Source organism: Physeter macrocephalus, chromosome 4 (assembly GCF_002837175.3).
Source record: "Physeter macrocephalus isolate SW-GA chromosome 4, ASM283717v5, whole genome shotgun sequence".
NCBI lineage: Eukaryota > Metazoa > Chordata > Mammalia > Artiodactyla > Physeteridae > Physeter > Physeter macrocephalus.
The window spans coordinates 132573393-132595560 of NC_041217.1; the positions used below are offsets into that span (position 1 = coordinate 132573393).

General features: G+C 40.5%; 1 protein-coding gene across 23 annotated transcripts in view; it reads right to left on the reverse strand.

The window, feature by feature from the left end:
• The window catches only part of NFIA (nuclear factor I A), a 381629-nt gene extending 365319 nt beyond the window's left edge, over positions 1-16310 (reverse strand). For 9 of the 23 annotated variants that reach the window (XR_008617264.1, XR_008617265.1, XM_055084587.1 and 6 more), the window contains exons 1-2: positions 15911-16304; positions 9975-10506 (exon numbers count right to left, since the gene is read on the reverse strand). Coding sequence is in view for 18 of the 23 variants with exons in the window: in XM_055084587.1 (XP_054940562.1) it covers positions 9975-10506; positions 15911-15937 (559 nt within the window). In the remaining 5 variants the exon portion in view is untranslated. Of the gene's footprint in view, positions 1-9974; positions 10507-15910 lie in introns of all 23 variants that reach the window. The other 14 variants (XR_008617261.1, XR_008617263.1, XR_008617262.1 and 11 more) reach the window with 6 other exon arrangements.
• Positions 16311-22168: the final 5858 nt, after the last annotated feature.

The following is a 22168-nucleotide window of genomic DNA, read 5'->3' on the forward strand; positions in this document are numbered from 1 at the left end:
AACATGCAAATCCCTAAATGTGCATCTATGTTCCTCTCCAATCTAGCTGTCTCCCTCCAGTTCCGCTGTCTCATGACCCGGCCTCACTTACTCAGCATCACCCCCATCCCAGCACCTCTGAGGCTCAACTGCAAATAAAGTTAAAAGCTATGCATAATCAGTCATTAGATAGCAAAATTGAAAATGTCTCTCTTTGAAGAATCACAAAGCTTTCTGTCTGAAACCTCTGACCTTTCTAGAGAAATCAAAGTCACTGTAGTTTAAAAATGTAGGTGGTAAAAGTACAAAGGATTACATTTATCCATTTTGCATGTCTGCCGTCTTTTCTGAGATGAGGGGCAAATATCTTCAGAACAATTAGTTCTTCAACCCTAAAATTTCAGGCTGCAATATCCTCATTCTCCAAGAACTGTATACATCCTGGGCCCAATGAGATGGCACTTTTCTGTTAATTTCTATTCCTACTTTATTTTACAGAAAATCTAAAATACATGATTCCAGAGCCTTTTTTTTTTTTTAAAAAATAAGACTTTTGTCTGTACAGTAAATGAGCCAAGAAAATAATAAAAATTCATTTGAATCTTCTTAAAAACCACTGTAATCCCTGACTGGGTCAGGAGGGTAAGGGACTTCTAAAAGTACATTTAAAAGAAAAAAGAATTCTTAATAAAAGTCCTTGTCACATATTAAGAGGCCATACAATAAAAGTATTGCAATGACTATCTTTCCCTGACAGGAACATACAACAATAGTTATGCTGTTGAACAGCATCAAGTTACAAAGACTTCATTCTCAGAAGTTACTTGAAACTACTCTCCCAAAGAGAACCTCCACCATTTAAAAGAAGGGGAGAAAAAGCCAACTAAATGAATCGATCAGAAACTTTAGTAACTCAGTAATTTTTATATAAAAGACATCCATGCAAAAATTGTGCCACAGTCCTACAGAGATGCAGACAAGCTTTTGCCAAATTCTTATCCAGAATCCTTACTTCATCTTAAGTGTTTGTAACCCAACTTATCTTTAACGTCCAATTACTTAATGCTAAAAATATATTCTCAGGTATACACTGTTTTCCATCAACACTTTTTATATCTAATGTTATTTATGAATTATACTCAGCATAAAAGATGTTTACGATTTTCATTGTTAATCTGCTATTATGTCCGAGCCCATACAGCTCTGCTGAATAGTATGCTACGAAGGTTTACATGCAGATGCACAGTATCTTAATTACTTATTCTACAGTAAGCTCTGTAAGCATCTCCATTCCTCATTCATTTGGAATGTTTAAAAATGCCACAAGAAGGGCTTGATGTCATCTTAACACTGAAATCCATCTGTCTATGGCCCTCTTTTGACTTTACTCCTTCTGCAGCCAAAATTTTCACAAAAGTTGATGAGAATTTGTCAACCTAAGGACTTGTAATGTCAGCTCCTTTGAAAGGCAATGGAATATTTGAAAGTGACAATGATGGGATCCCGTACATACAATATTCACTTTATGTGGGACCTTAAATAACTAATCCCTTTAAAATTAAAATACATAGAATTCTAAACGCTTCCAATAGGGGAAGGGGAAAGAGGAAGACACATAACACAGAAGAGACAGTTCTGAGTTTCCCATATTAATATGTCCCTGATTTTAAAAATCCAATTAAAATTGATATTGTAGCACCACAGTTCCTATTATCCACTGACAAATACCTTTCCCTACCAAAAATTACCCCTCGGATAAAGCTATATGACTCACCACAGATACATCTTCCCCAACAGCGTGAACATGTTGCATTAGCCAATCACGGGCTGGCAAAATTACAAAAGGAAATAAAATCACCCAAACCCTAGCAACAAAGACAAAAGCCTGACAATGGCAGATGCTACACAGACATACGTACAAGCTGTTAAATCTTATTCATTTTTAAAATATGTTTTATTGCTACTTTTATTTCATCTGGCTTTTATAACCCATACAGTGTTTCAAAAATAGCCATTAAAATATTTACATCAATATATATGCTCTGAAAATTGTTTCTGTTTGGAAACTCATAAGCTATTGGGACCACCAGAAACACTCATCAGAGATCAAAGGCAGGCAGTATGGAACCTGATAGAGAGGACAATGGGGTGTGAGTCCTATTTTTTTTTTATTGCAATCTTCTTTTGTTTCCAATTTAATCACTTTTATCACACACCTCAGTTTTCCCTTTCTGGGGTGACTGACACTCCACACCCTAACTTTTAGATTTATTAGCATTTCTAAAAAAAAGAAACTTAAAAAGAAAGTCACATTTCTATTCTATTCAATATAAGTTCAGTTCAGCAGCTTTTTAAAAAAATAAACACTAGAAGAATTCATACATAAAATGAATAGATATAGTATGTTATTATAATCATTTTTTCTATTTACAATTATAAAATTCATGTTGAGTGAAGCTTTGAACTTTTGCACTAAAGTCATTAAGAACTAATCTTGCCAAAGTTTAAAGAAGTGAAAATAAGGGCATTAAATAAATCCATCAATAAATCAGTCAGTCATTTAAGGGCATTAAAATGAAACTTTTCCCTATTTTCAATTTTCTTCCTTTGTCTTTTAAGTTAAAAAACCATTTTTTAACTAATAAAATTCCATTTTTGCTTTCTTTTAAATAATTACACACAGCCATAATTACGGGAACTTTTGGAAACAAAGTAAATTTAAAACTTTTAAATCTAATCATCAAAGGACGTTAGAAATACATATCTCTTGGGCATATTTTAAAATGCATAAAAATTTACCTAGTAAAATATTACATGCAATTCTGATTTTTAAAATAATGCTTGCTTTAATTCTCAATGGCTTACCAAAGCATCTAGAACCAATTCAGCTAACTTCATCTTACAAAAAAAAAATTCTTAAACCTGTGTTATAATGCTTCTATTCACTAAACTTCTACATTCTAAAAACAAGAAAGAACAAGTCATTCCAGATTTTTGACCCCAACACTAACAAGCATAAGACCATTTCTCCCTCTTCTAACCAAGTGTGGCTTCATTCTGCGGCTAAAACCAAACTCCACAGTAAAATATCTCCGTGGGAAAGGTTTGGATTTTGACTTTTAATTTCCCCTTTGACTTAAGGTGGGTGTGTGATACCATTTAAGTGACATCCAACGCCAGACAACAGGATATAAAGAGGGATATAGAATGGATCTGAATCTTGTTTTTAAAAGCATAGGATATGGAATCAGGAGGCCTGGGTTTAATCTTGCCCTGCACAAATCCCTTGGCACCTCTGAGACTTGATTTTCACCTGTCCAAATGGACAGTGCATTACTTATTTACAATACTCCTGTGAAGTTAAAGAAAAAAATAAAAGAAAGCTACAATGTATGGCAAAACTTAGGACTGTACTTGCTGCAAAACAGACACTCAATAAAAGTTATTTGTTTGGCTGCCTGCCTTCCTTCCTTCCTTTCTTCCATCCATCTCCTTCTCTCTACTCTCAGTCGATTTAGGTCCAAAATTTACCACTAGGAAAATATGTGTAAGACATGAAGACAAAGAGTTTAAGACAAATAGTTTCAAGTTCTCAAAAAACATTAAAGCTATTCCACTTCAAACTCCAGTTATTATGATCATCCTGATCATTTCTGAGATTGAGATTAGCAATGTATCACAGAACAACACTGGCCAAAATACGTAACACAAATTAATTTATTTCTCTCAATCTTACCTCATTTAGTGTCTCTTACAAACAGAAAAGCAAAAATATCCTCTGCTACAAAGTAGCAGCAATTTGTCATTTGTGGACTTATTCCTTTGGCACATAAACCATGTTTATTTCACTAAAGTATTAATAAGAAGACTAATTCCATTAGATAAAATATACTTTTACCCTGTGGAATTATCATAGCAAAACATGAAGCACTGCTTTCTAATATTTTAGGAAATGCCTAGGGAAAAAGCCATTTCTATCTTAGCAGCAGCTAGAGAATTCTGATAAGTTCAGGGACACCAAAGTTTGGATCAATCATTTCTATCTTACAGTTGCCTTGGTGGGAGACAGCTAAAATGTTGACAACACTGTAGGTTACCCCTTAAAAAGCAAAATGGTAATAATAATGAATATCTCAATAGCCCCTTTTCCAAGTTTATGCATGCCACAGTGTCCCTAACTAGACCCCTAAATGCTACAAAGAATTTTTGCAAAACTTTTCTTTCTAACAATCTGAAAAGAAACTCCAAAGCCCCCGACAGGTCTCTTAGTCTGAAGCATACACTATGCAAAAATGATGGTGAGATGGATTATAAAATTCTCCACTAGATATCTTGCTGCTTGGGATCTTTTACAGTCATTACTTAAACCAAAACACTTTTTAGAGCATCTCCATTTGCAATTAAGTTCACGGTTTTATGTTTCTCTTAACAAAGCATGCCAGTTTATTCATTCTCTTCCTCCTCCACCTGACTTCTTCCTTCCCCTGACATCACCTTCCAAGGATTTACAATTTATAATATATTTAAAAGCAAGATCTAACTTCTAAATAACCATGGGAAATAATTGCTGAAATGACAACAAACTGGTGTTTAGCGCATTCAATGAATGCAATCTGTATTTTATGTTTTTTCTTCTATTCTAACCTCAAAATTGTTTTCAATAATCTATATTAACATTTGTGAGCAATTAGAATTGTTGCTGCTTCTGTGCAAGTTTTAAAAAACCGACAGGCTGTTCTGCATCCTCTGGAAGCAGCTTGAGGCCTTAACCAAGTAAAACAACCAGTCCTACTGTGTATAGCAGTGACCACAACAAAGGCTGTGGTTTCTCCCACACTAGCCCTAAATAGGTTCAAATTAATGCTATCCATCACTGGGTGGAAAAGCAGACAAGGCAAATCCAAGCCAGCAGCATTGGGAAATTTCTTACCAACACTCAAACCTCTGAGCCATAAATGAGCTGACCTCCCTTCTACTCAAGAACACCCTTTCTCCCTATACCTCTACACTCTCTACCCTTCAACTTCCATCTTCCTCACTACATTCTAGATAAAGGATATTGTTACTACGTTCTAAATAGAGGATACTGTTACAATCTTCAAGTTATGCAGAAAATACTCAAGGATATAAAAGCCATATTTAATCTCAAGTTTGTTGATTGTTTGTGCTATCTCCCTTAAAGAATTAAAAGATAAATAGAAAGATAAATGACATTTTCTATAAGTGTGTGCATATACCAATAGGTTACAGTAGATCAATCAGCCATAAAATCCACCTTTAGTTTAAGGTTAGAGTTTGAGATAGGGTGGTACTTACTGTTTTCATTAAATATCGCTGTATATTAATCTTACCCCTTCTTTTTCCAAATACGGTTTATTATTATAAATCACAGAAACTAACTACACAACTTTCTACTAAGGAGTTTATTAAGGTAATGAAGAAGTTTAATTCAATAATGTATAGTCTTAGATTTGAGTGTAAACACACATACACACAAACCCCTGTTAACAGAATATACTGAATATATTTTAGATATACAATCCTGCCACAAACTAACATGGTAAGTTACCTAAAACTTTAAAAATTATTAAAATTAATTTGGCATAAAATTATAAACCGTAACAATCTAACATTATCAATTTAAATTTTTTTACAATTATTATTCTGTATGCACTGATAACCTTACACAGACAGTTACACTGTATTTAAGGTACCAGCTTTTTAAAAAAAAAGAAATCATTCCCCCTACTCTAAGCAGCACTCTGTGTGCAGCCTGGATGTGCACACACATGCACACGAAGCGCACACACGTTCCTACACAGACACTCCTAATCTTACACCTGCTCTGAAGCAGCAGGAAGTGAATTCTCAATCTGTCAACATGACCATCTGGTCTATCTGCATATCACGGCTTCCTCTATTACTATATGAAGGAATGGCAATCACGAAGCCAAAACACAACTAGAATGCACCTGAATGGGAGTCCCTCTCTCTATGCTGAAGTGGAATAATACGTGGCCTATCAGAGCAGAACTGGCAGTAATGTAAATAATTTGAAATGAGCGTTCAGGACAGCATAATTAACTGAACAATATGGTACAGGTAATGTGGTCATCAGTTAACACCGCCGTCAGGTTTCCAGGACAGGCACCAGGCTTCGCAGACACCCCGACTCTTTCAGTAAGCGACAGGACCTTTACTATTCCTGCGGAGCAACACTAAGTAAAGGTAGTAAAGGGAGACCATGGAAGCAATCCGTAACTATTAAACGAAAACACTACTGTGCAAACGCGATCACTTTCTACCCTGAAACTAACAAGTACTCCTGCTACCATTAGGACAAGTTCAATTCGCTCAGTCCCTGGCTAATTAGCAATTACAGCAACTACCTGACAAATTCTGGTCATGTATTAAGTCTTTCAGAGTGAATTTTAAGGTAACTAAAAATACTTCCAATCTTAAAAAATTCCTCATCTGCAAAAAGTAAAGATGCTCATTGTGATTTAGCTTTGGGGCCTAATGCCACTCAAAAATTAGCAAAGGCCTTCGGTGAATTAAACACAATTCTATTTGTTTCATTTTAGTTTTTAAACATCTCCACACAGCTTCCTCAGCTTTCATTCTACCCGCAGCAGGTAATAACTATAAAAAGTCATTTTATGGCCTAGATACAGCAACCTACCTCTATCCGAGAGATGAGTCCTTAAAAAGTCTAACCTCTTACAAAATTTAACTAACTCAACTGAGAATCTTTCTAGAATCTGATTACATTACCAGAAGTTATACAGAAGCAGTTTAAAAAAAAAAAACTCTCCAGAAAGTTCTCGGTTGAGTGCCTACTAATGAACAAAGGTTAACTTTATCTAAAAGGTCAAATGCCTGGTGGCTAAGGTTATGACCTTAACAACTTAAATTGTGACCTTGCCACGTGCCGGGTATATTGTAGATTCTGATACAGATCATCTGGTAAAGACTGGTCATAAATTAGCTTTACTGTTACACGCCCACAAAGAACACCATTTACCACAATACCATAATATCTCAAAGTTGTCATATGATACATGGGAAGAACAACTCAAAGAGAGACCAAATTAAAGGCATAAAATGGTTTTACTCTTTTATACTTTTAATGAGATGAAATTCTCAGGCTTATGGAATCACTCCGATTTCATTACACTTGTTACTGGTTATCAGCCACAAAATTCACACAGTTCTAATGCCCCTGGATTTAGAGGAGAAGAAAAAGGAATGCAGTTTATGTATTGTATTTTAGCGTCTCAATAAGTCTTAGAAAAATCACCTCCGCTTTTAAAAGACAATTGATTCTGCAGTAGCTTCCAGTATTTACATGTGCGTTCTAAGATTTCAACTTCCTTCCCAAGAAGAGGCCGAGGCATGAAGCAATAATTATTATATGCATTTTTAGAAAGAAAAAAAAGGATCTTCCTGTGGCCATCAAGGGGGAAAAATGGCATTTTGGAAGGAAAAAAAAAAATACATGTAAAAGAAAGAGAGGGAAAAAAAAGACTATAGGTGAAAAGGCCACAATGGTTTTGGCATGTTTCTTGAAGCACATTTCAGAGTCTCTGCCTCCTGCCAATACTGGCAAGTTCTCAAAACTTTTAAGGAGGTAAAAACATTGTTTAGTGTTTACAAATCTTCAGCATTATAACAGATGCCTGTCAAATCAGTTGTATGTGAGTTGACCGATCTACCTCCTATTTGTATTGGCAGCTTCCCTTCCACAAATAACAGGTCTCTAAATCTCTTAAATCACATTTGAGATATTTTCAGACAAAAGGCCTTGAGCATCCCTCAGACCCATCCTGGTGCGCACAGAGGCGCCACGGCTGCGCAGGGAGAGCCAATGGCCTGTACTTGGCCGGCGTTCAGGCGACCGAGGGATTCTGGGAGGCGCAGGAAAACCGAACCGAAAGGTAGTCTGATCCACAGTGCTGGCAATAAATCTTTCATAAGCAATAAGGACGCTAACTCTCCTAAGCAACCGTCTACCTGCCATTTTACCAACATCACCCTTCAGGTCATTGAAACCACCAGCAACTATGATGGCTCAAGGGATCTGGAGCCACAGCACAGGCACAAACTGTCAACAGCGAGAGAGAATCCAACGTGAAACGGCGAGAGCGAGGAAGGCCGTGTCTCTGTGAATCTAAGGGAAACGTTCACATCTAAAAATTAGAAGGGATGCTGCTCACACCAATAAACGCATAACAGGTATTTCGCTTTGATGTTACCTTGTAAGGAAGCACCTACCATGCTGGGCATCACCCACTGACACCTGCAATTTCTTATATTGGTCCGTTAGAGCATTTATTGTCAGTTACTTACTTCTCCAAATATCAAAGAGATGAAACACAAGATTTTTAGAGAGTGCTCCCCCAAAGCATATAATACCCACAACTTTTTTTGCACCTTGTCCTAGTAGATTCTCCACTTATATATGCAAATAAATTTAAAAAAATTTTAATTCTGGTTTTCCAATAGACAAAATAAAGTAACAACAATAGGGTTAACAGGGAGTTAAGAAAGGGCCACTGGTCCCTGTTTAGAGGTCATCTGAAAGGTGCTGCCTTTTCGTTTTCGCTACCCAGAACTGGCTAAAGCAACAGGCACTTCTTATAATTAAGTATACATTTTCAAAAACCCAAATATTTGAAACACTTACAGATCACATCCTCTAAAATACTCATTTATCCCCTGCCAACAGAATGCAAATGATGATGTGACATGCTTGCAAAGTAAATTTCTCCAGTTTCTTATGTAAGGACGGATGGATAACAAAAGTTCTCTTTCTAAAACATATATTGAGAAAAATAATACAGAATAGGATATCAGATGACTTCTAAGAGCTCATATTTTTAGAATTGAAAATGTTTTTCAAAACAATGGAGTATTGCTTTTACAGGTAACATCTTCTCTGTCCTTTATGAAAAAAAATACATGAACCCCAAAACAACCTACTGGTAGGATTCCACAACCTTCTTTCTTCCATCTGGCTCAAGTAACTGCCATGAAGGTAATCTAGCAAGACCGATATGTACATATAAAAAGTCAACAAGTTTCACAAGACCTGAGCTTTCACGTAACACAATGAGCCTTTTGTCTAAAACAAGATGAGAGGTACAAAGTAAAAATGCATTATTTTATCCAGTCCTCAATGGTTTTATCCTGAATGCTACTCTACATGCTGTAATATGCACAGGTAAAGCATGCCTTGAAAACAGCCTTGGAACAATAAAGAATTTTATTACAAATCAAGCAACTCATCAAATCAATTATCAATATCTATTTCTCAATGTGTTCATGCACTATACAGGTTTGGTAACTTTTAAGATTAATCTTTCCATCAATTACTTAAAGAATTGGTTTGTTTTTTCCTTTAGCTATTGTAAACAACACTAAGTATTCCTAATACAAAGCTACTAAGTTTGTACTAGTGTGATTTGTTTTTCCTTCATAAATGATCAGCGATTTGATAGCAATCTTACCTCCAACCTATTCTTAATTAGCAGGATGTTCAAGAGACCCCAGTAGATAAAAACACTCCCAGAAGAAAAGCAACTAAAAATATTGCCTCGCTACCAAACTAAACACTTTTTAACTAGATCACTTGCCAGTTAAAATAGACTCTTGCTTACAAGGGTTTTTATGAGGCTTCTCTCACCCCTCATTAAAAAAACGTGATTTAAACATATCCCATAACTGACTACCAACACCTCTGATAACACTACTTGACAAAAGAACTTAAACTTAGCGAGAATGCTCTCCAAGCTATGCTTTTCCACCTGAATGAAGGTGGAACCTCAAACAATGGAGGATTTGGCTACTCTGATGTTGGTCTACCTTGGACACCACACCGTCCATGTGGACATGGCCTGCCGTAGGGAGCTCGGAAATGGCCCAGCACACACAGAGGTCATCAGGAAAAAAAGCACACGCGAGAAAGTGGACCGACTTTTCACCATTGCACTTACCTGCTGCATGCACAAAGTATGCCAAATATAAATCGAGTTCCTTAACAGAAACCCCTATGTGATGGGGCTGGACACAGAGCCCTGGATTAGAGCACTGCGGGGACTTTACAAGGCGCTCGCCATCAGTACTTTCAAGCGGAATACCTTTAAATAAAATCACCATAACAAGGTCCAACCTCCAGACTTTATCTGCCTGGCGGAGGCAGTCAATTCTTCGCATCTTGCCTTTCTGGTCTGGGTTGGAAAGAACACAACACGGAGGCTTTTTCCCTGTGACTGTAAGAACAAAATCCTCTCGGTACTCAGGTCGGATATCTTTCCGCAACTTGGCCAGAAGTCGAGATGCCCACTTCTGCTTGACCTCTGGTTTTTCACTTAGCAACTCATCCTTCACGGCTCTCTCTTCTTCTTTTGACATACGCTTTTCATGTTTTTTGAAGTATTTTCGTTTTCGGGCCTGCAGGTTGAACCATGTGTAGGCGAAGGCTCGGACGTGGGGCAGAAGTGCTTCGATGAAAGGATGAAATTCATCCTGAGGAAATGAATGAAGACAAAAATATAACTATAATGAAAACAAAAGGCAACAACGCTTCTTCAGGTGTTCACCTTTAAAAAAATATATCCTTATTTCACTTGAAATTTGATTCAAGCATTATGTTACCAAAATCATACATGGGATCCCTATGGGAAGTCCAAGAGGGGAGAAAAAAGAAAACATCGGTATCATGTCTCACAATCTTAAAGAAGAAAACCGTTAAAAAGTAAAAAATGTTTTGTTACGTTCACGGAAGTGTACCAGGTTCTACTGTCGGGCCTAGGTCCCAGATTCTTTAGACAGTAAGTGAAGTTTATCGAAATGTTTATAACAACATATAATCTTAACCCTATTTCAAGGAAGGCATATCTAATTTTGCTCCAGCCTTGACCTCACTACTTGTAGTACAGCCAGGGCTCGGCGGCCAGATTGGCAAATCCTAAACATTTAGATGCCAGTCAATGTTTATGGAAGTCTAGGAGCAAAAATCTTCTCCACGATCAATGGAAACAAAGACTTTCCCCTCTAAAAGTAGACTCTTATGTAGACTCTGATCTGTTTCTTAGTCATTTTGGTAACATCTAATTCCTTTCTAAGTATTACAGTCAAACACAATTTTTTTTTAGCCAAAAACTTAGAAAAATTTGGCAGGTCCATATACAAAAGAAGAGATGGATTTGATATTCATCGGACTAAAATAAAAGATCTACGTTCAAGACATGATTGCCGATATTATAGAAATGAAACAAAATGGGGAAAAAAGGAAAAAAAAAAACAAAGAAAAGCGTACAAGCCAGATAGTAAACAGAATGCGTCACTGTGACAACACGGTTGCAACTAAACACGTTCAATTTACTGATCTGATTGTGAAATACCTTCAGTAATAATCATTCCGAAAAAACAGAATACTCATTTAAATTTTGAAAATAATATTTCAGGCTTTTTCTCACAGGGAAACAGGGAACCTGGTATATTCACTGTTTACGAGACTCCCGGAAAACCCTCACGGTTGCCTCTTAAAATCCAAGTAATTTGAAAATAAAATTGAATTTAAAACATTTAAATTTTTCTTACTGTTTTATGGAAAATGCTTGATTCTTTTACTTGACATTTTCTTAGGAAGTAGAAATATAAAATTAAAGAAAAATTAAACAGTAACTCCACAAAGCTTTCTGAGTAAATCTAACTTTTGATTAACCAACCCACACTAATCTTACTAATCTTAACTTCTCTCCACCGCACAACCCTCCCCCCAAAAGATAAATTATTTACTTTCAAATAAATGAGGATAAGAAAACCAAAGAGATATTTGATGACTTTTTTAAAAGGGTGTAGGACAGACAAATATAAAATGCATTCTTTTTTGGTTTGTAATATCCATCTAAATATATTTTGGAGGCACAAGTACCTCTAATGTCCAAAATATTATTACTATTAAAGCAATTATTAATTTTTAAACGTTCAAATATAAACTGAATGCTTAAAATTAGTGAAATACTTTAAAATCAAGCCTGTTAAAATATTGTAAGTTATAATCAATCACTTAAACACTACATATGACTTTTCTTTAAGGTTATATTAATATAGAACACACTAAATCATTTCAATAATCGACATTTTTTTTTCCTCTCTCAACAAATTTCAGGCTCCGTATTTCAAGTTTAGGTTTGAAAACTGCTCTTTTTCAATAAAAGAATCCAAAAGAGAAGTCAGCTTTCACAACACATGTGCATTCTTTAAGTGGAGAAAAAACAGAGAAAAATACAAGAATTCTATTATTCTTCCCCATACACCATTAGCACTTTAAAATTTCTGATGTTTGAGAATCTTTCCTATCGCCGTACTTTAGAAGACAGAAATGGGGTGGGGGGAGCATTTTTCAAGTCACAGTTAATCTATAAGGTATACGCCAAACTGCAAAGCATTTAAACGTTACTAAATTCTGAGCTCATCCTTGAAATGCTCTAAAATACATAAATTTGGGGTTTGAAACAGTCCTTCACATTGACTGATTTTCTTATATACACAAGACATGCTAGGGACCAAGGCTCTGTGGAATTATGCAAAGAACGCCCGGAGTCTACCTTAACTACAAAGTAAGCTTTCACCAAAATGAGGATTTCATTTTAAAGTCTCAGCCCCATTTCAAAATGCAAAGAATAACTTAGCTCCAAACAATTCATATTTATGTCAAAACCTTGTCTTATTAAAGAGCTTCATTAATGATGATAAACATTTAAAATAAACCTTCTAATGTGACATTTAAGTGTTCGAAGATACTCCCAATATGCTTCTCAGAGAACTGCGAACTGCGTGCATTCGTGTTCAAAAGGATTTTGTTTACCTGCCAACCAACTGCCTATATATCTCATCATAAAAATCCTTAAATGAGGCCAACTATCTCAACTAATCATTAAGAATAATCTAAGTCCCCAGTCTTACATCAAAAGTATTTACAAGTTATTACTCCCCAAAGGTTTTAAGAATGTGCCAATAAAAGTGCACAATATTTTGTATGACTCTTACTCACATGCACAAGGAAAGTGCTAGTTATATTTCTGAATGCACAATTAGAAATATTCCAGAACATCAAAACTAAAGAATATCATTCACTTGCAGGAAATGCCCAGGCACAGCATAAATTAGTTTAAAAACAAAACAGTATGCCCTTATAAAGTATGTTGTTGCACATATCGCCATAAACTATATAATATTCCAAAATATTCAAGAGAAAACAAAGAATATTTTACGTATGTACTCAGTGAGAAAGTTATGGGCCACCAATAAAAACAAACCTGAAAACCTGTTTCAAAAGTGGTAGGACTTTGAATCAGCATCTTCAACGTTCATCTGTTTGTAAGTAAGCCAAGTTTTGGAACCACGGAATGCTGATATTTTTGGAACTACTTCTTTCAAAGGTTCACCTATAAATTTCTACTGTTACCATTCTATGACCAGGTACATGATTTGGTTAAGATGTGCCCACATGGATTAAAATACGATGTCTGGAATTTTCCTGATAAAGTTTTTAAAAATTGCACACGTATATGGATTTTATTCTTTCATTTAGAGTAATTTTTATCACTGCGCTTTACTGGACTTTAATGACCAATAAACTACCTAAGTTTTTCTTTTTAAAACTGGCTCTAAAGCTTTATAAATATTCCGGCAAGTTAAATAAATTGTGAATCAATTTCTAAAAGAAGAACTCATAAAATATATGGCCCTCATTCACTATTTGGTGTACATTTTCTTTACAAACTGTTACACTAAGTAAGCGTTTCTCTTAGTGGTGTTTCCAGAAGAAGGCCTACTAAATGTCACTGCCAAATAGGTTTAAAAAAAAAAAAAAACTTTCTTAATGTGATAATAGCTCATGAACCAAGAGAATCCAACTTTGATAAATACCTGACTATACCCTGGGCCTGCATGGGTACACTGGTATCCTCATATATGCACCATCCCAAAATACAAATTTATCTATTGAGAGCTCACTGGCGAAGACACAAATGTGTCTGCTAAGGTCCTTCCCCACTAGGGCAGCACACTGGTATTATCTACCAGTTCTACGTGTTGCAAACTTTTGCCAGCTAGAACTTCAGCCTTTGAATCTCAGCATTTTCACTGTAGTCATAACTCATTCAAATTATCTTACACTTTGCATCTTATCCATATGCAATTGTGAACCTTGCCAAAACTGGTTGGAAAAGTTTCATTCCATACTTCCACGAGTTACTAAAATAGGAACTTTGGAAGTTTGTTAGGGAAAAATAAAAAACTTTTACAATAACTAAAAGCAACTGCTATCCATTATTAATGCTAGGCCTAAATCCCAAACAGACCATTTCAACATAGAAGATGCATTTAAGAGTCTTCTGAGATCAAATAGCCGGTAGATGACTGTTAGATATTGCAATAAGAAGGCATGTCATGTGGGAAATAAATCCAGAAACTAGAGAGGAGAAAAGAAACTATGGATACTTTTTAGTCTTCCAGAAAGTATTCCGGTTAAACCGTTATCTCCTGCTAAATGAAAGCAAGAGGTGGTAGCAGGTTTTTGAAGGGAGTGGTGAATAAACATTTTATATGAAGCATACAAACTTCATCTAGGTGATTAATGGTCAGATCGCAATGTACCAAAACAGTATGAAGCCTCACACTTCTCTTCAAAAAAATTTTAGCGCAAAATCACTTTAACTTCATGCCTTTTACTCAAAGAAAATAAATAATATATTCAAAAGGGACCAAACCTGGGGCCGTGAAGTAGCAAAATTTTGCCTGGGGGAGGTGCAGACAAGGGAGGGATGGAAAGGGAGGGCATGCAAAGGAGAGGCGCTGGGGCGAGAGAGACCCACGCTCCGAGTTAGGTCGGAGGGAAAAGTTGCCCCCGTCCTGTGCGCGGGGCGGTCCGAGTAGCGCGGCAGCAGCGGGAGGCGGCGGCGGCGGCGGGGGGAGTCGCGTCCGGCCCGGCCGCCGCTCAGGCTCGCGGCCGGTAGCGCAACTCCGCCCGGCGCGCCCCGGCCCGCGGCTCGCGGCCTCCGTCGCTCGCCGACCCGCGCAGCGTGGGCTCGTCCCGGCACCGAAACTTTCGCTCGGGAAAGCGAGCGGGCGACGGACGGCGAAGACGCAGGCTCCACCCGGCCGGCGCGGGGGGACGCGGGGCCACGCAGCTCCGCTCCGCCGAGCCCCGGGACCGGCTCGCCGCCGCCCCCCGTGCCCAAGGGGCGCTGTCCCGGCGGGGGCCTGGGGCCCCGGCCCGTGTCCCTCCCGCGGCCGGACCCCAAAGGCTGACAAACAATAAACAAAAGTAAGAGTTTGGGGAGGCTGCTGCGGCGCGGGCTCAGCGGGCGGGCAGCAGGCGCGGGGACCCGACTTCTCCCGCAGCCAGGGGTGCAGCGGCCCCGAGAGTGCGGGGCGTGCTGGGGGCTCCGTCGGCGGCCCCCTCCCCGGGCGCCGCGTTAACTACAGAAACCGGCCTCGCGCCTGCAGAAACGCTGAGTCCAGATTTCAGCGTGTCATGGGCTGCAACCCCGCCGAAACACGTGCGGGGCGTCCAAAAACACCGCCGTTCCGCAGTCAATCGCCCCGATATTAATTAACGCATTAATAAGAGGGCGCCATTAGCCATGTGCCCACACAAATGGCCGTGCAAGAGGAATGCACCCGCATGGAAACAAAGTTACTTTCTTAAAGCTGTATTTCTCCACCACCCCCCCTCCACGAGCATACGCGCACACACACACACACACACACACAGAAACACGCGCAGACACGGGCACACCCCGAGACACATGTCCCGGGCCCTGCTTGCGCGGGGGTCCCCGGCACCCCCGGCCCGGCCCCAGGTCGGCCCCCGCCACTCCGACCCCCACAGCCCCTCCGCATCCAAACAGCTGCTTACCTGGGTGAGACAGAGCGGAGAATACATCACTGCCCGGCGATGGGGTGTGCGTGTGCGTCTGGGTGTGCGGTTTGGAGGTGTGCGTGAGTGCGGGTGAGAAAGGAGAAAGAGGGAGAGAGGAGGAGAGAGAGAGAAGGGGGGAGAAAAAAAAATCAAGCCTGCTTCTTGCGTTCACATTTCCAACTCGGCTCAACTGCAGCCAGCCAGCGCTATTGCCGCTCCATGAGCTGAACTTTAACCCCGCCTAGAGTTTCCCTACACTCCACTATACATGTCTACTGTACGCGGGCGTTAAAGGCATAGCGCACCCTTTCCAGCTCCCGCGCCCGCCGGCCGGGTGCCCGCGAGCTGCCCGCGCGCCCGCCTCCGCCTCCGCTCTGCACCGCACCGCACGGCCGCCGCCCGCTCGCGCCGCCGCGGGGGGGTGGGGGGGCGGTGGGGGGGAGGGGGCGGCTGCGGCGCCGCGCGGCCAGCCGGGTCCCGAGCCTCCGCGGCCGCTCGCGCTCGCTCCTCTCTCGCTTCCTCGCTCCCTCCCTGGCTCGCCCGCTCGCTCGGCCCCCCCCTCCGCCCCCCCAGTCCCCGCTCAGCGCATTACTGGGTAACGCAGTTACAGTCTGTACTCCCGGGCAGCTATAGGCTGCCACAGGATGTGCTTAAGCAAACAAAACTACTTTTCCTCGTTCCCATCCCCCAACCCCCGCCGCAGACCTTCGCGGACCTCGGTGGAGGACTTGGGCAACTTTGCCAGGTTGCCCTGCACCCCTCGGTTCGCTGCGTGGGCACGTAGAGAACCGCGAAGAAGGCGGGGGGGGGGGCAAATTTGCATGTATGCAAATATTTTTTAAAAAATCAGACCTCCTAGGTAACTTTTTTTCCCTTCTGAAATGCGGTACGGCTCAAAGCATTGTAGTCTCTCCAACGAAGCTTTTTGTGGGAATAGATCGTCGGCAGAGGTAATTATGCACAAAATCCTGCAAACTTTGTGCAGCTTCAGTCCTATGGCCTCCAGAAGCGGAGGTGGTGGGGGAAATTTTCACAAGGAAGATTCACCGGATTTGGGGGCTGGGGGGGGGTGGTGTCTGGAGAAAGGGAGGCGGAGATTAACTAGCATTCTCCCTCCCAGGACTGTGAATCTAGTGGGTTTGAACACAGACGCCATAGAAAAAGTTCTATCACGTTCATAAACAACAGTGGTTTAGCTATGATATCTTTCTCTTTTTAGGAAGAAAAAAAAATGTGAAAGGGATGTCCCCTTAGGGAAGGGAGATATTCTGGTCCACAAACACGTGCCCAGAACTGGACACATGCTATCATTACTGTCCGTGTTTCTGAGACACCTCTGGAAGGGTGCCTTTTAAGAATCCCCTCTTTTTCCCTCCCCCAGGTAATAGTTCTTAAAATGGAAAAGAGCTTCCTGCAATTATTTTAGGTTTGCTAAAGTATTGTTTTGGCAAAAAAGGGGGTGGTTTTTAGGGTTTGGCAAGTTGCCAATAAGCCTGCTTTTCCAGTTTTTTTTAACCTCATATTTTCTCTCTAGGCTCTCTTCACTGATGGGAAAAAAAAAAAAGTATACCTCCTTCCTCCAAACCCCCATCCCATTTCTTCCTCCTCATCTCCCTCACTCTAGTTTGCAGCCTGCCGCATTTTCTAATCCTTCTCAGGATTCCAAAAGGAAAGACGACTGTATCACGTTGAAAGGCTCTGGCACACAGACAGGGGAATCTGCACCTTGGTAGAGGTTACACAGCTAGAGAGCCTCTGAAAAGAGGAAATTCCTGTAGGAATGCCCACTCAGCATGTGAGGGTGAGGTGACATGTTAAGGCCACTCTCATTCAGACTCTCCCCCACCCCACCCCCTTTTTAAAAGTAAGGAGCAAGAAATATGCTACTGGAGAAAACAGAGTTCTCTGAAATATTCTGCATCTTTCTAACGTGATTTTATGCTTGTTCTCCCGTTACTTTATTGCCAGAATAATTCCTGAATTCTCAAGAGACCATTTTCACACGCCTCCACCCCCCGCTTCTAAATCTCCTTGGAAAACTCTCTGATTATTTATTAAGGGGTGCGGGGAAATAATGACTTAAACCTTTAATGAGAGAGCCCCGTCTTCCCAAACTACACAACTGCTTTTCCTTGGTTCCTCTTGGATTATCAGTAGGGGAGAAACGTCCTAAAAGGCAAGCCGAATAACAGAGACAACATCCCTGGCCACGAAAACCCTTTCTGGGATCTATAACTTCAAGGCGCTCCAAGTTTCCTCGATAGAAGTTTCTGGCTGACGGTTCCAACATGTAACTGAGGCACAGTGAGAAGTTATTGTTCCGAGTGTGTACTCTTGGGAAGCTTTCTTCCAGCGCAGATTAAAATCTTTCTTTTGGTGTGTTAAAAGATAGACTTCACATCTACCTCTTCCCAAAACAGCAAAGATGCTGACTTTTAATTGAATCTCAAGAAAAAGGAAAATAATTTTTTAGAAAGGGCTGGCACGTCGCCCTGGTTTAAAAAAAAATGAGGAAAAGTAATTTAATGCTGCTATTTCTACTTTGAAAACTTCTTTTGTTGCAGCAGTGGATGTGCCCGCGATTTCCAGCTTTCTGCGGTTAGCAATATTATCTTAAGTAACTTTTGGCGCCCTTCGTAAGACTTTTGGATATGGGACGATTGTTTGCGCCCTCTAGGCAAGGGCTGGATCCAAGTTCAGCACCAAAGCTCTGCACATCCGCTCCTGCTTTCTCTCCTACCTCCGCCAGCTCCTGCTCCCTCCCCCGCGTGAGGTGGGGGGGTGGGGTGGGCCGGCGGGGGAAACACTACAAAGCACAGTTCCAACTACAGTCTTTGGAAACAGGACTGCGAAAAATACAGTAGAAGAGTTACAGTTACAGAGAGGCTTCTGGTAACTTTCTCTCCAACAGGCATAAATTTAAACACACAAAGAAACAGATGTTCCTCAAAGGGCAGACTGGGGGTAGAAAACCTTTCCAACCCTCTCCCCTACGTCCCAAGTTGCAAAAGTAAATCCTTGTCCAGAGTTCACAAAGATACTAAGACCCTTGAAAGAGAACAGGGATGGGGGGCGAAGAGAAGAAAGAAAGGATAGTACAGAGAACAGTATAGGAAACACAGGTGAAGTACAAAAACTAGTTTACTGCAATCATATAAGTGACCCATTGTTAGGAAGGATAAACCCCTTATTGGAAATAACCACTCCAGTCATTTATTTTGCAAGTGCTAGGCGGCTGCCTTGAAATGGGATTGTCTCTGCGCAAAGGAGGCTCCTGTCATGCTCTCTGCTATCCATATTCTCCCTGGCACAGAGCCCAGCCTTGCATTTGCTGTGTTTTATTTGCAGAAATGTTACCTTGCCAGTTTTAGTGAAATCCTCTTAGATATATAAATTATGTCAATAAGGTTTCACTTATATGTACATCTCAAATACCTCTCATTTTGGAGGTTACTTAATAGGAAGATCTTATTAATATGATTTAGATTTTAATGTACAAAGCAATGAAGGTAAAATTGGGGTTCGTAAGTGACAACGCCATTTACTATAGTTCCTACCAAGACTAACTGTATTACTAGCATCTTCCAACATTTTTCTTCTCTAGTTTTTTGACCTACAGTCACTTGTGTGCAGATTTTTCTTATATGCATATATTCCTAAATTGAATCATGTTGCTGAACTGAGCATCCAAGTGGATTCTTACATCAGATTTCCAGGCCAGATTTGATTAGAAGGCCTAAAGCCTTGGGAAATAGCTCAATGGGAATTTAAGCCAAAGATGGGAAAGAGCCTATATTATTTTCCATTCACTTCCCAACAGAATTAGGTGTCTACACAGCTCAGAGGGAAGGAAGAGATGGATATATTTTAGTCAGAGGCTGCCAGTTACTGTCTCCAAGACAAGCTACCGCAGTTGGTTTCCACTGGATTGGTGTCAAAGACTTGTCCAAGAGGCCAGACTCCAGCTAAGAGTTAGCGAGTCAGCAATCTTCCACACACACCCTCCACAGGGGTTGTTGTGGTAACAAGAAGAAACGTGAACTTGGCCAGTCTCAAGATCCTATTGGCTACTGACCATATATTTAAACAGAATTCAAGAAAAGTCAAGAACAACACTCTCTTTCTCCCCATCTTCCTTTCAAATGTATAAAACAGCTGTCAGTCCACCTGTGAAACAGTCTCTCTCCCTTAAAACTGTTGTTTAGAGTTCAAGAGAGGCTTGCCTATTCCTTCAAAGTACCTGAAAAGCCAAAGCTTCTAAGATAATCAGAGTAAGACGTTTTGCAAGGCTAATTGTGCAATATATTACTTCCCAAAGCTCACTACAGTCCCAGTTTTCAAGCCACACATTTATAAAAGTTGAACCTCACCTTCCACAACCATTAACAACTTCCCTGAATTTACAAATAACAATTCATGCAAAGTTAAAGATTTCTCTAGCAGAATTTTTTAAAACTTTTCCCAAAAGGCAATGAAGAAGGCATACAATTCACGCAAAACAAGACAAAACAAAACCCACGCTGTTTTGGTTTTTTTTTTCTTAAACTCGAAAACTCTTTCCTATTGTGCTTGCTAAATCCGGAAGAGCTTGTAGCTTTGACAGCTTGAACCTCACCATCCCCTTCAGAGCCGAAGAGAACTTCAGATCTTCTCTGCCCGGCCCCCTCTGGCTGCTGCGAGCCATTGTACACCCAAGCTTGGATATGATTGGATAAAGCTTTTGTCAATCTCCCATGTTGTCCCATTGATTAGAGGATCGAATCGTCAATTACGCTCCGGGTCGAGACATTTCTTTTCGGGTTAGGTTGACTGCTGAGGCCAGACGTCTTTTTACAGAACAGAGCACGTACAGGATTTTTTTTCCCCCTTTCTGGAACCGAGCAAGCGCTAGGAGGAAAAAAATCTGTCAAGCTCAGCAATTTTTTCAAATCTCGAGGAGGAAAAAAAAAGAAGGAAACCCGGTCCCTGATGCACATAGCAAAAAAGAAAAAAAAAAAAAAGCCATCCACAAAGCTACATCTTTAAAACAAAACCATTACAATAGACATTTACCCAGCAGTCACTTAAATGCATATGCAAGCTAGAGAAACTGTAAAGTCTTAGCCATTAAACAAAATCATTCTACCAGTATTGTTGTTTATAAAACACATATCGTATAAACGCAAAATAGAAAGTTTAAAGATGTACCACGTACCACTGCAATGTAAAAAGAGTACGTGAGAAACTTTAACATGTTCGGACGAATTGCTTCATTTGTTGTCCCCATTTTTTTTTTTTGCATGAGAAAAGATATCTAAATAAACTTGGAACCGTTGAAAACCCGGAAGAGATTTTTTTAAAGCTGTTGGCCAATTGCAGGCTTCTTGGAGATTTTTTTTTTTTTTTTTTACTCCAAATCAGGAGGCTTTTGCAATTGCAACGCGCGCTCTCTGCCTCTCACTGTCTCTCTCTCCTCTTTTGAAAGTGATCCAACCCCGGCTGGCTGGTTCTCAGATTCTCTCTGGTTTTGCCTTGTGTGCTTTGGATTGTACGAGACTTTGTAGAAGTTGCCATCGATTCGCAGCCCCTCTCTCCTGTCCCTACTCCCTTGTTTATTTCCGCAATCGCTGCAATTTGCATAGTAACCACGCGAGAGGCGCCGGCGGCTGCCTGCGGAGGGGGCCGGGAAGGGGCAGGGAAAAGGCCTTGCCCCCTTCTCCCTTCCTCCTGTGGCTCTCCCCGCCAGTCTCCTCCTCCCCCAGGGCGTGTGGCCAATAGGAGCCCCGGCATTCAGCGCAAGCTCCGGTCGGGACACCGTTCGGAAGAAAAGCCCCTGTGTTACTAGGCCCCGCTCGCAGGATGGTGTTTTTGGCGCAGTAGGAGTTCCCCGCTTGCGGACCTCGCAGCCGGTACTAGGGAGATGTGAGGATATAGTACCCTTGCCTGCGGTTGTGCGGGTTTTGCACGTTTTAATCAAGTCTGCACACCTGCTTTCTCGGTTTCTTTTTCCACAACCTCTCGTGAGTTATTAGGCTAGTTCATGATGGTTAGTGAGAGATTTAACCTTTATTTGCACTGGTGTAGACCAAGAGTTAAAGATCCTCTTTGGTTCATTAAATCAAGAGAGTGCAAAATGTCACAGAGAACTCTCACTGAAATAAAGCTTCTGCTCCAGGTTCAGAAAGGAAAAAGCATTGACTCTGCTCTCTGCAGATGGCTGAACATAAAATTGTTAGGTGCGCTCCCTCAAGAATAAAGCTCTTCCTTTAAGCAGGA